We start from the raw sequence: 24,086 nt of genomic DNA on the forward strand, positions 1-24,086 counted from the left end.
GCACCTCGACCTCCCGAGGGGTAGGGTGTGCCCGGACGTTACCCTGTAGAAGGGGAGCGACGGCTTTAGACACCTGGAGGGCACCTGCAACTTCTCAAAGGCCTCATAGGAGAGGAGGTTTAGGCATGCACCCCCGTTGATCAGCACTCTTATGACCTTTACTCTCTAAAAAGCAATATAAATATTGATCTTAGGCACACTGTGTCTAGGAGCATATTTCTTGATCACTCTAGACACTTATGTCCTCTTCACTTATCCTCTAAGTTTGAACCACTGCAATAAGTTAGTTCTAGTCGCACCTTATTGGTAGAAGATATATTTGTTTTACTAACATAGAGGTTAAGGTTGGGAGATCTATGTATGTCCGTGCGGATGAGGAGGGTCGTCTCAGGAAAGAGATCCTCTGACTAGTCTGTGAAGTCAAGTGACTTTAAATCGCTGTGGATCATTGAATCACATAGGTATGGATCATATTTTATACTCTTGTGTATCATAGATAAAAAATCAAGACAATAAGCTACTGGAATTGCTATAGTAGTGCTGTTATCATGTGTTTACTACAGTATTTAAAATCATAATACTGTTTATCATCTTATATTTTATTTTCTCTCAATGATAAAGTAAGTGGATTTGGATCGGGGTCCGAGAGGGATGTCGGAGCGGCAGCGGTGGTGGGTGGCGGTCTGCCGAAAATGAATGAATAAAATAATAGGAGGGTGGCCAATCCTTTGGGGGTGGCAAATGGAGTACTGAAATTCCCCTCCGATAGTGTGCACCAACACCGCCCAGACCAACAAGAAGCAGCCTTAGAAGATCAACAAGGAGCAGATCCGTAGTGTGCACCAACACCGCCCAGACCGTGCGCATGGAACGCAGGCAGCAGGAGGTTGCGGCGAGGGTGGTGAAGCTGTGGGCGGTGGAGGCCACGCCTGAGTCCTTCGCGCTGTTCGGCTGTTGGCCTAGCTCTCGCTCTCACACACGCACAGAGAAAGAAGCTAACACTCGAATACGGACTGGAACTCAACGCGAGAACTCAACTCTACAACTGTGGAGAAACTAGCAAGAAATCAACGCTCAGTGAGCACACCAAAACACATAGGGAAGACTTTTTTGCTCTGCACACCAGAGCCTCTTCACTTGGCCTTCTCACTTTCTACTTCCACACACTGATTACAGGGATGATTAAATAGCCACGTACTGTCGTGGCCGGTACTCACCCACGTCCGCCATGTTTGGCCGCACGACCCAGCCAAGCACTCCATGGCTTAACCACTAATCAACTTCCTACATGCACGACACAACCTCTTGCATGCAGATCTCCTCTAATCTCTCCACTAACTAACCTGCACTAACAGCACCATACCATGCGACACACTTCACCTGACTCGGCCACAACTCCACGGCACACATCTTCTTGAAGTTCATAACTTTATCTAATCAACAATAACTCATGCATGCAACTAGTGAGCACTCTCCCACACATCTGACTAATAATCACACAAAACACATAAACAAGATTAACTCTAACATCGGCCAGGTCGTCGCCGCCTCCCCCGACGGCGACCAGTTCGGCCCGCACGACGCCCAGCTCGATCTCAGCAGTGGCATCCCAAGGTGAAGCTGCGATCTTTCCGCACGAAATCCACCGGAAACCATTCAAATCGTGTCATCCGGACTGGACCAAAGATTTTAGCCTCTTCTCCTCTTTCCGTCGCAGGTTCTACATCATGAGATTGGAGGACCAGCCGCTCAAGTTCTCGTCCATCACTCACCACGCCATCGTGACCCAGTGCCTCGGCTCCATCGGCGGCCAGGACTGGTACCTTGGGGTGGCCAAGCCGTCGATCGTGGATGGGCCGTCCGCGCATAGTGGTCAGGATGGGAGGAAGCCCGTGCAATCTCGCGCAGGTCACTACTACCTGCCTCCCGATCCGGCCGAGGTCTGCGTCTTCCGGGTTTCTGGCCCCCAGTTTCTCAAGCTGCACACAGGGACCTGGCATGCCGGGCCGCTATTTAAGGCGGATGCCATGGATTTCTATAACCTGGAGCTGAGCAACACCAACGGGAGTGTTAAGTTACTGAATTCGCAGCTCATGGTTGCGTATGTGATACTGGAAAAACAAGGATTACGTCTTCTTACTACTTTGATTTCCGTAGTTTTGTAGTGTCGTCGGTAGTCAGCACATCTCACCAATCTTAGGCACCGCACCGGTGCTGGTGTAGCACTGTCTAGGTTGCGCCTGACTCATTCAAGGCTCAAATGTGTGATATGTCATAACAATAAGGAAATAATTTCTTGAAAATATTGAAGTTGTCTCTGTTTTATAGATTCCATCAAGCTCATCAGGGCACGTAGTAGAATATTTCCCAGCATTTCCTAATATTTGCAGTTTTTATACGTTGTTCACACAATTGTCTTGTCTGCCTTCCAGCCATTTAAGAGAGTTTTTTGGCAGCCATTTTAGAGAGTTCAGCAAGCAGTTTATATCTTTATGGTGATTTTGCATTTCTGTGTAGTGTTCTCTTGATATCATACCCGTTTCAGACTTCACATATCTACTTTAAATGATCTGTGCATATCTCATATGTATATGCAAGTAAGCATGTTTTTGATGGACTCTTTAATAATTACTTAAATAAAAGTTAGATCTGTTCTCTTGCTAGTAAACAGACTTGGTTCTGTTTATATTTCACTTCTCTGCATCTTAAGTAATTGTATCATCATATTAGTAAGGCCTTCGGTCTGTCCATAGAGTCATAGAATGGTTAGGATGATCATGTTATCTAAGTGAATTATTACCTGCTGGAGTCTGCCAGTCCTAGATTTCTAGTGTTCCTAGAGTTGAAAAAACTGATGGAGTCCAATAATTCTGTTGGCAAGAATTGACGGTCTATAATCTGAATTGAATTATTATTTGCTGATGTTGGCAGTCAATTAAAGGTCCTAAATTGCAACTTCTGGCAGCGTGCAAAATAACCCGGATATTCTTCTGGACTAAACTATCCTCAATTACAAGAGGTTTATTGCCATCTCATTAGCATATGAAATTTTGTGACTGTACTGATTCCATTGTTTTATTGTAAATCTGAGCTCAGAATGTGGCATTTGCTTCACCTAGCTGCTCTTCTGCCATTTCAGGTTGTTGATCACACTACACACTATTTCAAGGAACATGATGGGATAGCTTTTGTTGTTGAGGATTGAGACACATCTTGCGATCCACGCGCACATTGTTGTCTACCAGAATCGAGTTTCCGAGACAGCTAGCTGATCCTGTTTTGTATCTCGAGGTTTTAATGAACAACCACGGCGCCGAGGAGGCATCCTCTTCCTCTATGGCGGCAAGGCTGCGCATGGCATTTTCATCCATAATGACATTTCTATTTTTCTCCCTTTGTAATGGCATATTTATAATTCTAAGCTTTGCAGTGGTATATTTTGAATATGGTAAAATCGTGATGACATAACCTCTCACGTTCAAAATCCGCTTATAGCCTATCCCCATGTGAGACGAGTCCGTATATGTATAGCATCTTGTTTATATTTTCGTTCCTGTGTCATGTAAAAAAGTTAATCAGGAGGTGTTTTGTCTGGAAAACCAATAATTATATGATGTTTCTTATCTACCTAAATTATTGAGGTTGGACTAAACCCACCCTGTCATAATGATTGTCTGTCCATGTGAAGAGGTACAGCATTGACCAGGATGTGGTGATGTTCCTAGCTGGTATCGTGGTTCCCATGCTATGCTCACAATCTTCAGCAAAAGCTTAACTGAAGAAGGAAAATCACGGCAAATCACTGTTCTTCTTCAGAAGACGTATCAGACATTTACGAATTGCTAGCTAAATGTATGTGTGTTGTAATAAAAATATAAACATTAGATAGGGTAACATCAAACACAAATTTAAGTATAGAGATATGGATGTGTTATAGTAGCGCTATCGAATCAATATGTCGGGAGTGATGTTATAGTTTGTTTTCAGATATGATTAAAAAATATGGAGGAGATTCTGTTAATTTTTCTTTTAATTTATTTATTTATTTTTATTAGTAAAACAGATCCTATGTTCGTAACGATAACAAAGCAGTGAGACAGGAGGACGAGAATGGATGATAAAAATAGGTAAATTATTTGGATTTTAAGAGTTTTTATTAGGTGAGAGGAGAATAAGAGAAGAGATTATGTGAAAACATGCTCATGTTTTATACCATAGAGACAAGTCCGAAAGCGTTCAAACCGAAAGCGTTCAAAACATGTGTAGACAACACTAACCAAGGGGAGAGCCGTTCCATGTCAAACACACTCATGCCATGCAACTATGCCATAGAAACCGACAGAACCTCTTGCCTTGGCGTAAGAAAACAAATTCTATAGGACCATGTTCTACAAAAAATCATATCTCATATGATGACATTATCCACTCTATCTCTCTCTTCTTCAGCACAGCCATTGAATTACAGGATGGATGGCATGAATAGAGTCTCACGAGTGTCTTTCTGAACAGGGTCCTATAAAATTTGCTTTCCTGGTGCAAAGCTTCACCTCTTGAAGACTTCAACAAAACAATGGTCGTGCATGCTCGTATCGGAGATGCAGGTGCTGGGCCTGGGTCGCGCGTGCAGTCCCCCCATTTCTGCTATCGCACCGCCTCTCCCTCTCCTCCTCCACCCCGTCCTCGAACCGTTAGAAGGCTAAAAACCTGCATCGTCATAGTGCGCACCAACGCCGTCCAGCCCATGCAGACATGAAGCAAGAGGAGAAGGCAGGCGAGGGTGGTGAAGCTGCAGGCGATGGAGGCCATGCCAGAGTCCTTCACGCCATTCGGCCAGGTCATCGCCGCCTCCTCTGACGGCGACTAGTTTGGCCCGCACAATGCCTAGCTCGACCTTAGCCGCGGCATCCCAAGGTGAAGCTGCGATCTTTCCACATGAAATCCACTTGAAACTGTTCAAATCATGTCTGTAGGACCGATATTAGCTATTATAAGGGTGAATAGCCGTATCAACAAATTTCTTTCGAAACTGATGGTTTCTCCTAGTTGATCACACAACGCATCTCAAAACCTTAGCGGAAACAAAAACACTAGAGAGACTATTTAAGAAGGAAAGTTCCGAGACAATATGACTTCACAGATAGTATATAACCCATATGTTCCATTCAAGACAATTTCATGTGTCTTTGTGCACAAAAGTTTGCAATTTTGAATCAATACGAGCTACCTAGAGAAGAAAAACCCCAAGTTGATAGAATAAAGACAAGAAAATTTAATACTCACTTGTACACATATATTTATGAATTTTATGATTCTAATAACAAAAAGAATGACTTCACAAGGTGCTAAAATTTCAGTCAAAAACCAAAACGAAAATCGTATCTAAAAGAAAAAACTTGCAACAAAATATAGAGCCAATAAAAAAAAGACTAGAAGTAGATGAACTCGAACACGGGAGGAAACTTGCATTTTATTTCAATGAGAGATCAGTCCTATTTTACACAGATTACAAAGTATCTTTTTCACAAAGCTCTAACCTATTACAAAGACTAATCATATCTTCTCATCTCCTCTAAAATCCTAGCTCTCAAACATAAATGGCTGGCTCAAATCTTCGCTACAGCCCTAACCATCTATTTATAGGCCTAGGAAGGTAGCTTAGCCCTTAAGCTTTGTTGTTCCTAAAATACTCCTTGCTTGCAATGGCCTCCTACCCACCACTAGGGTATTTTAGTCTATTTTTCATTCCGTCCATCAAACGACCGTGACACCTTCACGACTTAACTTCGCCTCAACGCTTGCTTCGCGATGATGTTATGTGCACTTTATCAATCCACAGTTTTAAAGCCAAACTATGAAACCACCTCGTATGCTTCTCAAATCGTGACTTCTTGTTGCTTGCTTTGACCCCAAGAAAGCATCTCGATGTCGACACATATACTCCGTCTTTCGATCTTAATTGCCGTCAAGTCTCTCATTCTATTGATCTCTCGAGTCGCGTTGTCACTTGCACCGACATCCCCTTCGCTTGACTTTGTCACCATATCGTCTTCATCCTTCCTTCTATACTTTGCTTGACCTCTATATACACATCTAGGATCACCGTTGACTCTATCCGATCTCTTTGATCATCCAACACCAAACTCCACGCTTGACTCTGGTCATCACGTCGTTGATCGCTAAGTTGCATCCATTATTTGTACAATATTAAACAAGTCAATATGTTTCTCCACACCTCCAAAAACATCTCCATTTAGCCCAACATCAAAATCCCTGTCGAAGGACCAAAACCATGAGAAATTATGAATACTGGATGTTCTGGTGTGTAAAAAATCTAAACACCAGATCATCCGGTGGGTACAATGATTCATTCTCTGGAATCCTCTTAGAAAACCCTCTAGTGAGTACAAGATCCATCATCGGATCATCCAGTTAGTACAACTGCATCGGTTCTCATTTTACAACATCTCTGTTAAATGGTTCGATGAAGCCTCTAGTGCTAACTTTGCTCATCGCCATACTATCTAATGTGTATCTTCTCTTTGTCACCAAAAACAGACTTCTCTAAAAAATGCTTTGGTGTTTATATCCCCTGAATATCGGACCATACGGTGCAACATTCAAATTTTACCGCCAAAGAAAGAATACTCCGATGTGCACTATCTCTAATCACTGGATTATCTGATGAGTAGACCGTCCCGTACACTTATTTTTAGCACATTTATTAAATACTCCGGTGTTGTCTGCAAGTGCTTACTGAATCATCGGTGTATATAAATTCTCACATATCGGACCATCCAGCGAGTACAATTTTCTTTGTACTTTGGCAAAACTATGACAACTCAATTTCCATGTTTAATCATGATTACAATTACAACATATATATATATATATATGTTTATGCAATTAAAACATTATCAAACCAAAGTAATATTTTATTCATCACTATCACATATAAATTAAGACTTATGTTAACTTGATTTGTCAATGTCAACCAGAGCAGAGTGGTCAGGAGGGGAGGAAGCCCGTGCGGTCCACGCCGGGCACAACACCCTGCCTCCCGATCCAGCTGACGTCTGCGTCTTTCGGGTTTCTGGCCCCAAGTTTTTAGAGCTGCGCAAAGGGACATGGCATGCCGGGCCGCTGTTCAAGGCGGATGCCGTGGATTTGTATAACCTGGAGCTGAGCAACACCAACGTGAGTGTTACTGAATTAGCAGTTCGTGGTTGCGTTGGTGATACTGGAAAAACAAGGGTTAAACATAGCTTATTAGTTATATTTGTGTAGCTATGTAGTGTCAGTAGTCAGCAAGTTATAAAATTGGATGCCCTGAGTCTCCAGTGATGTGATCGAACATAGGTTGTCCATACGATCTGAAACACGATAGGTCAAACAAAGAGCTCATTGGTTCGTAGCCGATCGAAAGAAAGCATTTCGTAAGGAGTTCAACAAGCTCCTAGAAGTAGGCTTCATTCGAGAAATACAGTATCCAGAGTGGCTGGCTAATCCGATCATAGTCTGAAAACACAATGATAAGTGGAGGATGCGCGTTGACTTCACTGATCTCAACAAGGGATGCTCAAAAGATCTCTTCCCTCTACTCTGGATTGACCAGCTTGTGGATTCAACTGCTGGTAACGATCTTCTTAGCTTCTTAGATGTCCGTTCGGAGTACCACTAGATTAGCATGCATAAGAAAGATGAGGAGAAGACTGCTTTTGTGATACCCTTCGGGATCTTTTGTTATGTAAAAATGCCTTTTGGTTTGAAAACCACCAATGCCACTTACCAGCATTGTATTAAGCTCATTCTTCGACCACAGCTTGGTAGAAATGTCGAGTAGTATGTTGATGATATGATCGTCAATAGTAGAACCAATGACGACCTGGTCGCGGACCTCCAAGAAACATTTGACAAACTTCGGATGAACTATGTACCAATGGAGCCCAAGTAGTGCGACCAAGCCTAACCATAGTCACGGAGAAGCTTAGGAGCTACTATCGAAGTATTGAGTAAAGGAGCATTCTGGCTAACGGGCCACATAATGTGACGACTGGCGGGAGATTTTTTCTAAACCCTAGCCCATCGAGTGATCAGCCTTTAGTTCGCACGACCAGCACAAGGCTTACGCGGCCAGTCTCCTTGTGATATAATATAGTTCCGCGATCAGCCCTTGCTAGTCGCAGGATGCTCATACCTAACCTATCTGATCATATTTATTGGTGTCTACTTAAGTGTTTTCTTTTTTGAAGCACCTCCTCTAGCGAACAAAGGTGTGGTAAGCGCAGATGGCAACGCCCTATCCGGTAGCATTAATTGCTACAGAGAGGGGTGTTGCGGACCGACTTATGTCACGCGATGATGGCACATGATCTGCAGAATGATCAGGAAAGTGGATGATTTTTCAGGTAGACTCACAGAGCGCAGGGATGAAACGGGACGACTTGGCAGACGAACTTGCGGCACACGGCGATGGGATAGTCCGGGCGACCAGGGGAGGCAGGTGCGGCGGTGTTCCATAGATGAGACGGACTGACAGAGCTCTCAGGATAAGTTGGGTTCACCTGGTTCTCTATGATAATGATCTAAGAGTAGAATATCTAATTAGATATGGATATGCTAAACAGGACTCACTTGTAAGTTCCTCTTTTTTCTAGTGTATAAAGAGAGAATGATCTAATTTGTAAAAAGAGACAGGAGTAAGAAAACTCATCTGTAGCTAGTTCATAAACACTAATAACAAAATACATATGATGTATGGCTGTTATCCTTAGAAAGATATGAACCTAGATGATCCCTGTGTTCTTGAGTTTATCACAAACACACGTATACTGCAAACATCTTTCACACACCTATCGACCGGTACACTGAAATTATTGTTTTGGGGATCTACTTTGTGTGGACTCGGATTCTTACGCCCGGTTGATGCGACTTGGTCCCAAATCATTCGCTTTTGCCCAATTCTAAGGGGAAGCGGTTCCTCTCGTGTAATAATTGTATTACAGGGTGACATGAGAGGCGACATCGCCGTTGACACGCGAACCCACCGAGAATTGACTACGTGTCACGATGTAGTTACATCGTAGGATCTCCGTCGTGGTGCTGCCTTGACGTGAAACGAGGCCAAGTATGATCACAGACCACACCAATTCCTATCGAGCAAAGCCAATTCCGGTCTCATGCCTTGTTTGTTTCCTGCTTCTGCTACTGGCAGAAGCCAGAAGCTAGAACAAATGGGGTTTTGGAGAAGTAGCTTCTGGAGAAGCTAGAAGTTTGCTTCTGAGGAAAATGAACTAAAGCTGAGAAGTTCACTGAGATATGCTTTTCTGAGAAGCTATATGCTGAGAAGCCAAAAATTTATTGTAAAAGCCAACAGTCTATTTCCAAAAATAACTTTTCAGACAAACCAAAAGCACCACTTTTCAGAAAAACTCAAAAACAGAAGCTAAAACAAACAGACCTCGGTATCGCGCTCTTACAAAAAGATCACTTTCCTATGGTCACTACGATACAACTTGGCACTAATTAACTTTCTATTCTATGCTGCAATTATCTTTCTTCGGTTGAGGTTGCACTGCACGTACCAGTACCACCCGATGCACACGACTACACGAGTTGCGTACCTTTTTGTTGCGAAATTCTTGCAAAACTCCTGCATTCCAGCCTCGTCCTCTGCTCTGCATCTCTGCTTCTGTCGTGTGGTTTTCCTGACTCGCAACCTGTCACTCGCTCATTGTCACTGGCAGCTGCGGGTACTGCGGCTACGCGCTGAACCTGAGCTCCTCGACGCGGAGCACGGCGGGCACCGGGTCCAAGTACCGCAAAGCAGATCAAGAAGGGCGTCGCCTCCTTCGTTGCGGTCGACGAGAGCCGGTTCACGCTCACCGACGAAGTGAGCTGCATGCCCTACTTCCGCTCCAGGCATTCCTAGGGCCTCTTCAGGAAGCGGTCGCGGCTGCTCTGCCGGAAGTCCGGCGGCCGCATCGGCAACGCCTTCGAAGAGGAGGACAGGGATTCCTGCCTGTGCGATGGCGACGGCTCCTCGGATGGCATGCGCGCGAGCTCGAGTTCAGGCGGCAGCAGCGCGTCGAGCCATAAGAACTACGTGATCAAGATCGGCGCGCTGCAACCGTCGTCAGATGATTCCGCTGTTGTGCCCTTCACATTATGATGATGATGTCGAGTTGCTGCACCTTGTTCTTCCAGCCTGATTGAACTTGGTGCAATCTGGAATGTGAATTTTGGGTGCTGCACAAAATACAGCAAGGGAAGAGATTGGCCTAGCTGAGAAATTTTCAGACCATCTGCATGCGGCTTGTGTCATCTTGCTGTTTGTACTGCTCTTCATTTCTATGTACATTAGTGAAGTGTACAGCGACATGGCTGTTGGATTTTGCTTAACATTAGAAAATGATTAAGTTTTCTGTATGTCAGTTGATCCCATAGCATTTGTATTGTCTCATGAAATTCTCCACTACTGCAATTTTTAGTTTTCTTCACTTGCATGTATCAACTGCTTAAGATTTAGCTTTGTATTTCTTCTCCTTTTCTGAAGACGCCATGGATTGATACAGTGGTATAAGTTACCGAGTATTTGAATTTTACTGTGGACATCCAATTATAGAATCAGATTTGTTGCCCGCAAAAAACATTTAACTTTATTTATAGAGACTTTATTATGCAGCAGCTCACTGGGAATTGGGACTTGGAAGCACATCATAAATTTATGCAGTCAGGTCCTCAGGGCCAGGTGAGTTCAAATAAGTAGTGGCTCAGTTGGATCTAAGATAACATGGTGATGTCGCCATAAGAACATAGGTACACCATCTTCTAATGTGAAAAAATTGATATGCAACTAGCAAAAGGGCAATTATCTTAAGAAAATTCTAAGACTAAAGGATGGCACTGCTAAATATCATTATCATTATCATTATCATATACAGAGGAGCTCTTTAGCTTCAGCAGTACAAATGCCAGGTATCCCGATTTGCTAAAAGACATACATACATTCAATCGAGATAATTGAATAATATGTTGTAACAATCAAATCAAGTAAAAAAGAATTTTAAAAACATTAAAAATGATCATGATAGTTTACACTATAAATTCTGCTTCAAGTAGCTATTGTGTTGGCATTGGTGTATTCTGCAAGAAGTGCCTGAACATTATCAAAGCTTGTCGAGGCCGGTGCAGAGGTACTTCATGTCCTGCACCTGCTATGGTTACGAGAGTTAGTCCTTTATATACTTGACTCCAACCTCCAACCTGCAACATCAAATAAGAGGAGTAATCAATATCGACTTGAATGGTTCTGTCTGCTCAAGAATTTACTGAAATACAGTGACTGTTTTTGTAAACCAACCTTTCCATGGTCATACCAAGGGAACCAATTGACTAGTGTTGGAAGCTTGAGGGAATCAATCGAGTATCTTGTTGCAGTTACAGGAACTACAGCATCTGTATCCCCACTGTGAAAAGGTGAAAAAAATGGTTAAGTCAATCACTTAATGTATTCCATGACAATACAATGTAGTCAATTGTTTTTGCAGCAATGAGAACTTATTTCAGAGAGTACTTCAAAATTGGATAGTACGGAATTTTCATCCTCTGATTTCCTTTCAGTGGGCAGCAGTCAAAATTTCGGAAAAAAACCATCCATTTATACCAATAATCCAATAACAGTATAAAACGGTAACGGAAAAACATTTTACAACCTTCACCTATTGCCAAAATATATTTTAAAAAATCAAACTTCAAATTTTCAAAGAATAAAGTTATATTCCATGTTGAACTGAACAAATATGAATCAGATGTGTAAGTAAACCTGGTAAATCGCTGTGCCATGCAAAATAATATGGGAGAAGCTGAAACTGCTGATATTCACCTGAAAACCCATATCCTGATACCAGCTGCGATCAATTCTCGGTAGATTGGAAGCATAGATTTAGGGGAATCTGCCCAATAGGATCCGACAATATCGCTGTAACAAATAGGACAAACAAGTTCAGATGTCTAAAATCTTGTACATTTCTGCTACCCTTCTCTATCAATACATTGAACGGCAGACCTCCTGCCAGTTCGGTTAAAAAGAGTTCAGATGTCTAAAAACGGAAAAGAAATTTTAAGGTATATTTTGTCAATTAGAATTATTTAAACCTGCATGTTTTCCAAGGGTAGTGAATTCCAGTAGTATTAGCATGTAATGCCATCTGCACTTCTGGCCGATTGTAGTAAATATTTGCATATCTCTCAGTGCAAGGATCATAGGCTCTGGACAACCAAGGCTGTGGATGGCAACATGTTATAAGACATAGAAAATAAATGACCCAAAGAACATATTCTTTCATACAAATATGCAGTGAATCAAGTCTAGAAAACAATGTTATATAAATGAGAATTAGAAAACAGAACAAACATAACATTTATTTTATATATGTCTATCCAATGTAAAACGGCTGACACACTAGTATCCCAATTCAAAAAGTGTTGACTGCAAAAGTTTGATAAATGCACTGTGTGCAGAAATTCAAACTACCACCGAACTAAATCAGGAATCCCAAACTGTATATTTCCTTGATAGCGAATCTATTTACTTCATCCAATTACCATATTTTGCTATTGACTGTTGCAAAAAGAAAATGTTTTCCTTTGTGTTGGACCTGTAGCTGTTTTGCTTGCTCTTTCCTTAACCACCACAGCACAAAACTAACAGTGAACCAATTGGGTCGATAGTAAATAAAGTCGTATCATCCTTGATTCCTTGTTAATTTGATATTTAAATGGAGTTATTACATCATACTAAAGTAATTGCATTTCCATGTTTGCACATTTGAAATTTTAGCAGCATCTGGTGATTGATATTGAACTGCTCTCTGCTGATCATTAAAATCAGTGATTAAGAAATGGAAGTCTGGAACTAGATCTATGAAACTTGCAACAAGATTACTTAGGGCAAGTTCAAAAAAGAAAAACACTTACATAGCATCCTCCCAAGCCAAGTTTGAGAGAGGCTGTGTCATTGCATGGCTTTGTATACAGACTATAAGGATCGATATTGCCTTCTTCAGCACTGGCTAGATTCAGGTTCTTGACACATTCAGGAGAAGGGTGCTGTGAAGAATCAAGCAAGCATGTCGTTTTCAAGTTGTGATAAGTTTTGTCAGAGATCAGACCATGAGTCCACCAATACTCAAATGTACCAAGATAGTCATGGTAGTCATCGGTCACCGCATTCCCCACCTTGATTTTTAGGAATCACAAAAAATTCAGAAACCAGCACGCACATATTGAAACTAGTACAGGCAAAGCTTGGACTTGAAAGACTTACCATGAATCCTTTGAAATTAATTGTAGGACTCTGAATGCCCTTGTTCTTTTCATATATGAGGTGAGCTAATTGGGGAACATAATGCCCTGCAAATACCAGAGGCCATACAATTTAACTCTTTCACCCTAAAATAGCCAGCCAGAACAGAATTCAAAACTTCCCACACACAGGACATAGTGGGAGCGAGGCGCTAACCACTTCTGTTAGCGGGAGAATAACTGTATAACACTTGTTTTTTCCTTTTCCCCGACATATAGCCTCCAGGGCCATATGTTGTAAAAACTCTTCTCTATTATTGACATAGGCACAATCTAGTGCCTGTTCGTTCTTAAAAAAAAAAGAACTTCCCACACAAAATTTACCTGCGTAACTTTCTCCAGCAATGTAGAACTCCCTGTACTTGTACTGTGGGAATCTCTCCAGCCAGTTTACTAGAAAAGCATAGGCATCCAGTGCTACAAGACAAAGGCAAGTCCCACGAGGTTGGTACCTGAATCCTTATCAGCCACAGGTAAGTGGGCAGCTCGCACAAGAATGGCCATGGATCAGTTACCTGTCTTTGCATCTCCTGCGGTGTACAGATCCAGCGACGAGTTCGAGTAGGAGAACCCTACCCCAGCCGGCGACTCCAAGAAGAGCAAATTGGCCGCTGCAATCACCAGCAAGCACACGCGAAACAAATAAGCCAACTCCCAACACTATCATTGCAGCGTCGCTTGCTGTCTAATGGAGCTCAAGAACACACACCCTTGTTCCAAGAATTGGGATTCAGGTACAGCGTCTCGCCGTCGGGCCTGATGCGGAACGGGCCGACCTCCTCGGACGCGCCATAGCCGACCGACGAGCACCCGGGCCCGCCGTTGAGCCAGAGGACGAGCGGCGCTATGGGTCCGGCCGCCGGCACCGCCTCCACGAGCCAGTAGAAGAGCGCGCGGCCTCGCGCCGGGTTGACGGTGACGTAGCCGGAGTACTGCGAGAACCCCACGTTGGGCGGCTGGCCCGGGAGCTCCCGGATCCGGTCGCTCTCTTGGTCGGCCAAGGCCAGGGCCGCTAGCCCCACCACTGACACTAGTAGTAGCAGCACCAAAGCCGCGACCTTGTGAGCCATTGCCACTAGGGACAAGCTCCAATGGCTAGACTGGTAGCCGCTTGGGCAGCGGCCTGATGACAATGCAGCTCCCCCCAAAGATCTTTCAAACACGGGGGATTGGAGTGGCAGTAGTGGAGCCGAGCTTGCAAAGCAGAGACCTTGCACTTGCTCAGTACGCAACAGCACTCCTGCTGCTGCTGGCCAGAGAGATTGCTTGCCAATTTTCCTTGATTTAAGTAGGGATTTTTGGTCCTCACGCCACCCTGACACCCTCCGCCACTCTCATTGAACAAAGACAGCTCAAGAGCTCGAACGGTGCCTCCCGGGAAGCGTCAAAGAAACGGAGCCGCGGAGGCAGCTGACCTCATCCGCTCCCTAGCTCTAACCAGCGCGCGCCCGGCAAACAAAGGCGGTGGGTGCGGGAAAGTACAAGCCGAATGTGCCGAGATTTCCTCACCCGCTTCGATGATTGATTGATGCAGGTACAGCTCAGGCGCAGGGGAAAAGGCGGATCAGATCGCGCGTGCCAACCCGAATGCGACTCCTCGATATTGCAATTTGCAAGATTAGGCGGGGTTTACAGCTGCTACAGCGCAACACAGCAAGTTGGGACGCCGTGGGGGAAGGCGGCGGAAGCCGCTGAAATGGGGGCACATGGGGTTGGTTGGAGGGAAACCGAGTGTTGCTAGCTAATGGGCGGGAGGTAGCCGCTAACGCGGGTTTAGTTGGAGAAAGGTTAGATGTAATAAGTTTATCTATATTTTATGATAAGGTTATCTATATTTTAAGATGGTATAATTTAATTTTCTGTTTAGTTGGAATAGATGAGATGAGTTAGTGTTTTTTTATTAGCGTGGATAGAATGAGTTAGTTTTCTATTTTATATGCGTTTCATAAGCATTTTGCTGAATTTATTTGAATTTAATTTGAATTAAAAAGAGAATATGACATCAAATTATAAAAATACAAATTGAGCATTACAAAGGAACTCATTTTTTTACCAAATAACTTAAGGTTAAATATATTTTTATAAATTAGTACATCACATGAGAAGAATATTAGTGATTTTTTCAGATTTTTAAAATCTATTTGAAACATTAAAAATAACTATAAGTTATAAAAATAGGTTTCTTTAGAGAATTTTAATTAAATATTGGCATAAATTTTTTGGATTAAACTAATTAAAATAGGTTGCTAGTGAGCACTAATTTACTCATGAAAACGTTTAGATTTTTTAAACTACTAATATACTCAAAATAAAATCCAGAGTTAAATAAAAAAACAACACATATGAGCACGAACTCACAACAAGCATGAACCTGAATCCCTCCATCTAGCATCTAGGAGAATATTCTCCTATCCTGATCACCTCATCCCTGGAACCAAAAGGTTGTTTGGACTAACCAAGCCAAATTTTTTAAACCACTAATGTACTAAAAATAAAATCAGAGTTACATGAAAAAACAACACATATGAGCATGAACTCACGGCAAGCACAAACCTAGATCCCTCCGTCCAGCATCTAAAAAAATATTCTCCTATCCTGATCACCCCATCCACCTCATCCCTCAAACATTTTAGCCTCCGTTTAGTTAGGAGCTAAATTTTGGCTGGCCCAAAGAAAATTTGGCAGGCCAATTTTTTGCTTCACACAGCCAGGGCGTGTGTCCCGGGCCAGCAAATCGGCCGCCTGAGCTGTCCAGCCAAAATACCTAGCTGCCATGTCTGACGTGTCACCACGGGAGAGGTCGCACGGGTTCCCAAATTTGAGGATTAAAATTTTCAGATCATTTTATCTTCTAAATCGTATATTCAATTTATGATTTTTTACCATAATATTCCTTGTAATTAGACTACAAAATAAGATCTCGAATGATAATATTTTGGTGAATTTTTTATTGATAAGTAGGATCCACGTGTTATATCAAGGGTCTTGTCGGACTTTGATATGACTATAAAAACACATTTTTTTCTTTAATTTTGACATCTATCTGGTCACAAATCAAACGTCATTTTAACGATTGAAATTGGACACTGATCAGATTTAATTTAGCCAATTTCCTCACCAAATATTGGTTTGGTCTGTTGAAGAAAAAAACCTAACAGACCCTAATACCAAAAACTAAATGGCACATAGAATCATCTATCCAACTAAACACACTTAAGCCGCGACAAATAACAATTCGCGAGCGCATCTCTGCTCTGCAGCGGTAGGCGGCAGCGGCGTCCGTCGCCATGTCGTGCGCGCGTGACATGGGAAGGGCAAGCAAACCAAACCAAACACGCGGACCGCGCGAGAACGAGAGGTCGTGGGCTGTTTGGTTCGTTTGAGGTGGCGCGGGAAAGGAAAAGGGAGTCGCTTCCGTGGATGAAGCTTCGATTAAGGGCTGTAATGTATGGCTGGGTTCAGGCTTTTTTAAGCTGTTATTGAAAACTTGTTTATAAAAAAATTGAATTAGCTTTTGATATGAATAAAATGTATAATATATGTAATACTCTTCAAAACATTATCTCTCAGAAGCTAAAAAAAACTCATTCAGACTAACTTCTGGCTTTTAATAATAACTAGCAAGTGACTCACGCAAATAGCGCGGTTAGACCTGGTATAATATATTTTTTTCATCATAATCCCTTCGATCAGAAATATAAGTATCTAGCCTGTTATGGTGAATTGATTTGTAGTTACTCATCTCCCTTATTTCTCCCTGCCTTGCTCCTCTTTGCTCTTTGTGCTCTCCACATCTCCGCCGCCTTAGATTAGAGGCAAATCCACCATTCTGACGAGCTCTAGCACCCACAAGATTTGCCTGGCCACGGAACCCCCTCCCCCTAGGCACTAGGACCCACCATGGTCCATGGATTCGTCGCCGGCGATTCAGGCAGTTTGAGGCATTAAGCGCTCACGAAGAAAAAGGACATAAGTGCAAAGCAAGCCCACAACCCCACACTGTTATGTACCCACACGCAAGATGGTTGCCAGTATAGCCCAGTCCACACCTTATGATTGCCCATTGCCATCCTCTAGAGGCTCTAGGACTCCACTTCGTGCTCGTGCTCGTGCACCCGCTGTCTGACCAGTAGACCAAACTTTGTCAAAGTGCTGACTGTCATGCCCATGCACCCGACCAGCGAGCGCCCAAATCAAAATTGGTGGCTCCCCAATCGGCCAATCCCCAATCTGGACGTCTGATGCTTGCGGCCCGCCGCCCTACCCAAATCTCAGAGAGCTACTAGGATGTCGGTTGCCGTCGTGCTCTCCTTGCGGCCTTCGTCCGGAGTCTAGCGTTGCCGTTTGTTCTCCTCAACTCCTTGCGCAGCTTCTTTGCTCCTCAGCTCCTCCATTGTAGTGAGTTTGTGTTCATGTTTAGTTTAGGGTTCTTCATTTTTTTCTGAATTTTTTGATTCAAATAGTATGTGGGCCAAGACAGAGGTTCATTTTTTACTGTTTAATCAAGAATCGAGTGGTGTTCAGTTAGTAGGTGAGCCAAGACAGAGGTTAATTCTTTACTGTTTAATCAAGAATCAAGTGGTGTTCAGTAACCACATGTGCTCTTTCCAGCAGGGAGAGAGTAAGGTAGAGCTCCGTTACCTGACTTCAAAATAACATATCTATTTTTTAAATATTAATATGTTAGTGTTTGTAAACTTGGAGGCGTGATAATAACTTATTAACTTATTGAAATTATCTTTCAGTCCTTCTACCATTCTTGATGTAACTATTATGACAGTTTGCTTACCAACAAAGTCTTCAGTCAAATAATGAGCTACATCTCCCTATAATGTTATCCTAACTTTATGATCTTTGAAATTTTTTGCCAGACTATACAATTTTTATTCGAAAGTAAGAAAAAATAATTTCCATCATTTCAAGTAAATTAAATTTAAGACAAACAAACATGCTTACTTTGCTATCAGAAGTTCAATCTTGCATATGTCCCTTTGTCGCGAGTTGGCGGTGTTTTTCATTACCATTCTAGTTTCTACTTTCTTAATCTTTGTGAGTAATTCAATAACATCTATGGATTTAGTTAGTATTATTTATATTATAACATTCAGAATATAATATAAATAGATATAAATTTAAATTATATAGGATATAATGGTAAACTTACGTGAGCATTGTTTATCACTATTTTTCCGTTCTAGCAGTGTGTCTCTAGAGGCAAACTCAAAAAAATAGTTCTGAAACTTATTTGACTACTCTTCCACTTCCCTTACATTTGTATTATAATTGAAAACTATTTTCAGTGCATTTTTTACTGAACAGTATCTAGTATCTTTTTAACCTTAAAATTGCTAAATGTATAGATAGAACCATCGTTGATCTTTGTTTTATTATTGTCAATTAGGTTCTTTTAGATAGTAGTGTGAATTGTTTCACCCATCAAACAAATATTAATTTTGCAATCAGTAGTTAACATAGCCAAAAGTCGGTTCAGACTATTGGTTGTTTCAACTACCTGTTAATGCTATCAGCTTAAAAGAAAATGCTATTACATGGTGTGATAAATATAAGGTGAAGAGTAATACATGTTCATCCATAAGAATCATATCTAAGCTCATAGATTCAACAGTTACAAAATTAATTGACTCTCACATTCTAATCGCTTTCACTTTAATGTTCCATGCATGTTCGTATTTTGTCAACTGACTCAGATTTTTGTATGTCATAGCGCTGCTGTCTGCAAAAAGTTGCAGACATAAGTTAATTGTAAGGCCTTGTTTGGTAGAGCTCTGGGAGCTGATTTCGCGTCAGAATCGCTTCCAGCGCTGCCAAACGGGCTGGTCGTGGAGTGATTCCGTGCGAGAATCACTTCCTATTTTGTATAGCGAGGTGGGAGCTGAAAAAACTAGCTTCCACCTGATTCCTGACTGATTCTCCTCAATTTTAACACAATATTCTCTCAGGAATCACTTACACCACTAGCATACCAAACGATTTTACAAACAGAATCACTCCCACTCTATTTCCACCACAGAATCACTCTCACCACAGAATCAAAGCTCTACCAAACAGGCCCTAATTTAACAATAATCAAATATGTTGTTATTCTAATTTTCTTCTACAATATAGCTGTTCTCATATGTATAGTACATGACAGAAGTTAAGAGAAATTATACTTGATTTTAATGAGGTTATCAACATGCAGATTTAAAGTTGTTAACACCATCAATAATATTGACAGTTGCCTTAGTAAATATATCGTTTCATTGTACCTAATATATACTATGGTGCCAAGAAAGTGATTCTTTGGAGCTTATATTGTCAAGTATACTACATTGTTTATTATCTAATCAGATAGCATCAAACCCTTATTTTTATTACCCAATCACTACGGTGTGTGTACACCACATCAAAAAGATAATGTCTCGATTGTACTCTTAGCCTCATTGTATCACTCCTCATGGGTGCTGCTTGCTACAATGGTAAGATGATAATGGAAAAAAGGGAGAAATTTACTTGCATCTTTGCTCAAGGATCAGGACTGTGGTGGACCGGTGGTAGTCTTTTGTTTTTGGAAGACTGGTTGTGATGCTTTTGAGCTCTTTCAGGACAAATTGGACCGGTGGAAAGGGAAGTCATCAATCACATCTCTGTAGTCTGCGTAGAAGGCAAAGCAAAAATGGACACAACATACTGTTAGTACATATATCTTTAGAACAAATACAAAGTAATTAGAAATGCATGAGAAGATAAACTCTTGGGACCCAGGATGAGATTTTAATCCATGTGTCCCTCGTAGCCCCTCTTGACCGGTGTTTATGAGTGGTGAAGGATATCGCACGGTTGATGTAGTTGGAGTTGGCGTGTGCGAAGTCATCATGGTCGAAGCCCCTTTGGTCGACAGAGGCGAAGTCGACGTACCCGAAGCCCCTCTGGCGACACGATCGTGGTCGTGGTCGACGCATGTGAAGGCGTCACAGCTGAAGCCCCTCTGGTCGACGTAGTCGGACTCGACTGGGGCATAGTCGTCGTGGCCGAATTCGTCGACCGAAGCCCCCCTGATCGACGTAGTTGGAGTCAACGAAGATGTAGTAATCGTGGACGAAGTCGTCGGCCGAAGCCCCCTAGTCATCGTCGGCCGAAGTTGTCGGCCGAATCCCCCCTAGTCGATGTAGAAGTCGTCGGTCGAATCCCCCACGACTTCTACCTCTGTCGAGTCCGTCTATGTTGACCAAGGGGGATTCGCCCGACGACTTCGGCCCCGATGACTACGCCTCTATCGAGTCTGTTTATGTCAACATAGACGGACTCAACAGAGGCGTAGTCGTCGCGGCCGAAGTCGTCGGCCGAAGCCTCCCTAGTCGATGTAGAAGTCGACGTGGCCGAAGGCAACTCTAGTCGAAGTAGACGGGGGCGAAGCCGTCGAGGACTCCATCCAGAATCTCATTGATGTTGTCAAAGCTGAAGGTGAGGGCAACTTTTTCTGAGTTGATGCCGATGCTGAAGGTAATGATGAGTCGATGTCGAAGGGGTCAACATAGCTAAAGTAGTAGCCACTGTCAACGAAGGTGGTCGGTAATGCCCCATGTACAAAGGGTCCTTAAGCTCCACAGAGCGCAAAGAGTTGTGTCTTCAAGACTTATCGTCTGAGGTCCAAGTGGAGTGTTGCTTTTACTTGAAGCTGAGCGGCACCTCGGTTATCTTTGACGGGCCCTTGCCCGCCTTTTAAGTCGATTGGTGCGCTGCCTTTACCTAAGGAGCAGCGACACTTTGACTTCTTGTCCTACAGGACCATAGGTGCTTCACATTATTTTTGGAGACGAAAAACACATTATAATCTATGTATGTTAGATGTGTGCACATGAAGAATAAATACTTAAATGCATTGATGTAATCCAAAGGTCTCTTTTGCCTTCAGTGCGGGGGCAGGCACGTGGTGCTTGCCAACACAAGGTGCTTCGTTCGTAACTCAATGGGTTAGCGTGTGAAATTAACATTTGAACACACTACTACTCCGAGCACAAGATACGATAGCACGTTGAGATGCTTTGAAGATAAAACAAAAAAGATAAGTCACTTCTAACAAGAGGCAAATTAACTAGTGGTTTAGTGGTGACGATTGCCGCCCACAACCCGAGATATTTGGGTTCGAACCCTGGCTGGCACTTCCTTTTTGCGGATTTTGCACAGAAGAGCTGGTGGGATGGCATATGGGCATACATCCTAGGCTGAAGATGACCCGCGGCTAGGCACAAAAGCCCTACGAGCGAAGGCCAAGCTCGCGAAGGTCTGGAGGGCGAAGGCCCACTGCACGCGCGAAGGCTCAAAGGCCCATGGCGCGAGGCGAAGGCCCAGCCGTGTCCGTGAAGGCCTACCACGCAATGCGAAAACATGGTCGAGAGCGTGGAGTCCGAACGCAAGACGCGAAGGCGTCTGAAGGCCGGTAGGCGCATTCCCTGCATGCGAAGGCCAAACAAAGGCCCAAGGCGCGAGGCGAATGCAGGGCCCTACATGTGATGGCTCAATATGCAACGCGATGGCGTGGCTGAGCGCACGAAGTCTACACGCTCGAAGCAAAGGCTCAGCGTGCGATGCGCGCGAAGACCCCACACACAAAGCGTTCATAAACAAAACATAGCATATTAGCATATTTCTTTCTTTCTTTTGCGAATTCAAAAAAGGAAAACACGGAAGGTGCTACCTGGAGAGCTTCGGGCCTTGATCCGCGATGACCCATGACGGTGCGCACTATGCTTGGGCTGCAACTCACTTTTGCCTGCGTAGCAGAGCTGGGAGCAAAGGCATGCTGCTGAAGCCTTACCTTCGGGATGTACATGTGAGGAACAACATAATTAGATATAATATAATAAGATGTTTGACTAATTAATTATGGTACTTGAGTTGATCCATATATATTAACTTAGTACTTAGGAATGATTGCACCCGATGGAAGCAAAATTCTACCTATGGCCCATCTGACATGCATATTAGATATAATCTACAATCATGTTGGATAAGGATGAGTGTAGTACTTCAGATTTTTTTTACCTTGAGGGCCCAAACATAAACCATACAACTGAGCACTCATTTTTTTTCTCATACGGATAATGTTCAAGCTATATTTTTTTCCACATGAGCTAGCTTTTAGTTTTATATATATATCCGCTATTAGGGAGAGGCTTCCATATAGGACCTGTCTGCTGATCAGACCTATCCAAACCAAAGACAAATACTACCATCTACATAGGACAGCAACAGCACCAAGTAAAAAGTGACTGAAATCTATCCTACACGTCATCATAATCAGCAGCGCATACAGTTTTGTTCTACCGACTCAAAAACCCCATGTATTTTAATCCTTTGGCTAACACATACCAGGAACCTGCTCCTTGTTTTCTAACGTTGGTAAGGTAGCTTGAGATACCTCTATGTGGGACCATGAATGAGAGCCAGCAGGATTTTCTTTCTATGGTCAACGGATTAGTGAAATTTAGTTGCTATCCTTTTTGCACTTTTGGATCATGGCATGACGTCCTAGCTTCCGTACCAGCCAAGTTTTCTCATCTATAAATAGAACACCGGAGCAGCTCCTGCATGTATCCACAACAGCAAGTCTTCTTCTAATACTCACACACCTTCACTCAAGTCTTCCTCATACAATATACATGTACACACACTCTTTCACTTCCATATTATTATTAGTCAAGATCATTAGTGTACCATTAGGATGCTATAGCCTATAGTTAAACTATAGTCCGGGTATTCTGTCAAGTTATAGTTCGGGTTTCCCGCCGAGATATATAAATATCGGTTTTCAAACGTCGGTTCTGCCAAAATTTCATATCAGGACAAAGGCGCTATATCTTGGTTTTCTTAGTAAGAGGCAAGCTGCGTTGACACCCGTCTTATTTATATCGTGCTTTTATTAGCAAGCTGCGTTGACACCCGTCTTATTTATATCGTGCTTTTATTAGCAAGCTGCGTTGGCACCCTATTTTATTATTATTATGCTTTTATCTGTAAGCTGCATTCATACTCTATTAGAGTAACATATTTATATGAGAATTATTGTCTGTTTATATTTTAATATTGTATTTTCCGTTATTATAAATTATTATCCATTAATATTACAGTTTGATGTTACATTTTAATTAATGTTTGTATTTCTAGAATAGAAATACATATGTTCAATCAATTATTCATACTGTTGTCAATCACTAATGGTAGAGTGGATACTGACGTGGACAGTCGATACATTTTGAGTTACCGGGAGTGCCTAGTGAAAGATTTAGTCATGTAGCCGGGACTATATTATTCACCTGTATGGTGTGGCACGTGCATTGAAAGTATCATTTGGGACTGTCCATAGGAAAAGCTCAGGCCTCGTCGTGGTACAAAACACGATGTAATATTAGTGATTGGACAATCTCTGCAGAGTTAAATAAACAATGAAAATTTGATTTTATAATAATTCAGGTTTATTTATACATGCAATGTCTTTATCTTGCTGAGTATTTTATACTCATAATTGTTTTGGGTGTTAAACGCAGAATCTCAAGGTCATGATCAAGACATCGACAATTAGATGCTATACGCGGGAAATTTTGGGATATATCAATAGTGTAGTGTTTAATAATTTGTTTACATCAAAATAAGTTGTATAAGTAGACACTTAATCATGTAAATTATGACTTCTCATATAAATAAAGCTTCTGCTAGTTGCTCTG

The 24,086-nt window shown here is 42.4% G+C and overlaps 2 protein-coding genes and 1 pseudogene across 2 annotated transcripts; 2 read left to right on the top strand and 1 right to left on the bottom strand.

Annotated features, from left to right (window-relative positions):
* Positions 1–865: 865 nt before the first annotated feature.
* On the top strand, positions 866–3,667 carry LOC133885574 (uncharacterized). The gene is made up of 4 exons (XM_062325305.1): positions 866–945; positions 1,465–1,614; positions 1,718–3,019; positions 3,140–3,667. The coding sequence occupies exons 1-3, from the start codon at positions 866–868 to the stop codon at positions 2,163–2,165; spliced, it is 678 nt and encodes a 225-aa protein (XP_062181289.1). The 3' UTR covers positions 2,166–3,019; positions 3,140–3,667.
* A 6,053-nt stretch (positions 3,668–9,720) lies between these two features.
* LOC133885585 (uncharacterized protein At4g08330, chloroplastic-like) lies at positions 9,721–10,562 on the top strand (annotated as a pseudogene).
* A 333-nt stretch (positions 10,563–10,895) lies between these two features.
* Positions 10,896–14,677, bottom strand: LOC133923876 (serine carboxypeptidase-like 27). The gene is made up of 9 exons (XM_062369162.1): positions 14,072–14,677; positions 13,878–13,973; positions 13,687–13,779; positions 13,325–13,410; positions 12,976–13,236; positions 12,154–12,281; positions 11,882–11,977; positions 11,360–11,465; positions 10,896–11,262 (listed from the first exon to the last, which is right to left on the bottom strand). Exons 1-9 carry the CDS (start codon positions 14,430–14,432, stop codon positions 11,119–11,121), a joined length of 1,371 nt encoding a protein of 456 aa, XP_062225146.1. The 5' UTR covers positions 14,433–14,677; the 3' UTR covers positions 10,896–11,118.
* Positions 14,678–24,086: the final 9,409 nt, after the last annotated feature.

This window comes from Phragmites australis, chromosome 1, assembly GCF_958298935.1.
Source record: "Phragmites australis chromosome 1, lpPhrAust1.1, whole genome shotgun sequence".
NCBI classification, from domain to species: domain Eukaryota; kingdom Viridiplantae; phylum Streptophyta; class Magnoliopsida; order Poales; family Poaceae; genus Phragmites; species Phragmites australis.

Coding starts and splice junctions, on each gene's coding strand:
- LOC133885574 (XM_062325305.1), top strand. CDS start 866: ATGGAACGCAGGCAGCAGGAGGTTGCGGCGAGGGTGGTGAAGCTGTGG. Junction 946..1,464: donor ACGCCTGAGTCCTTCGCGCT/GTTCGGCTGTTG, acceptor GCATGCAACTAG/TGAGCACTCTCCCACACATC. Junction 1,615..1,717: donor CTCAGCAGTGGCATCCCAAG/GTGAAGCTGCGA, acceptor TTTCCGTCGCAG/GTTCTACATCATGAGATTGG.
- LOC133923876 (XM_062369162.1), bottom strand. CDS start 14,432: ATGGCTCACAAGGTCGCGGCTTTGGTGCTGCTACTACTAGTGTCAGTG. Junction 13,237..13,324: donor TTAATTTCAAAGGATTCATG/GTAAGTCTTTCA, acceptor CTAAAAATCAAG/GTGGGGAATGCGGTGACCGA. Junction 11,263..11,359: donor CTTGGTATGACCATGGAAAG/GTTGGTTTACAA, acceptor TTGATGTTGCAG/GTTGGAGGTTGGAGTCAAGT.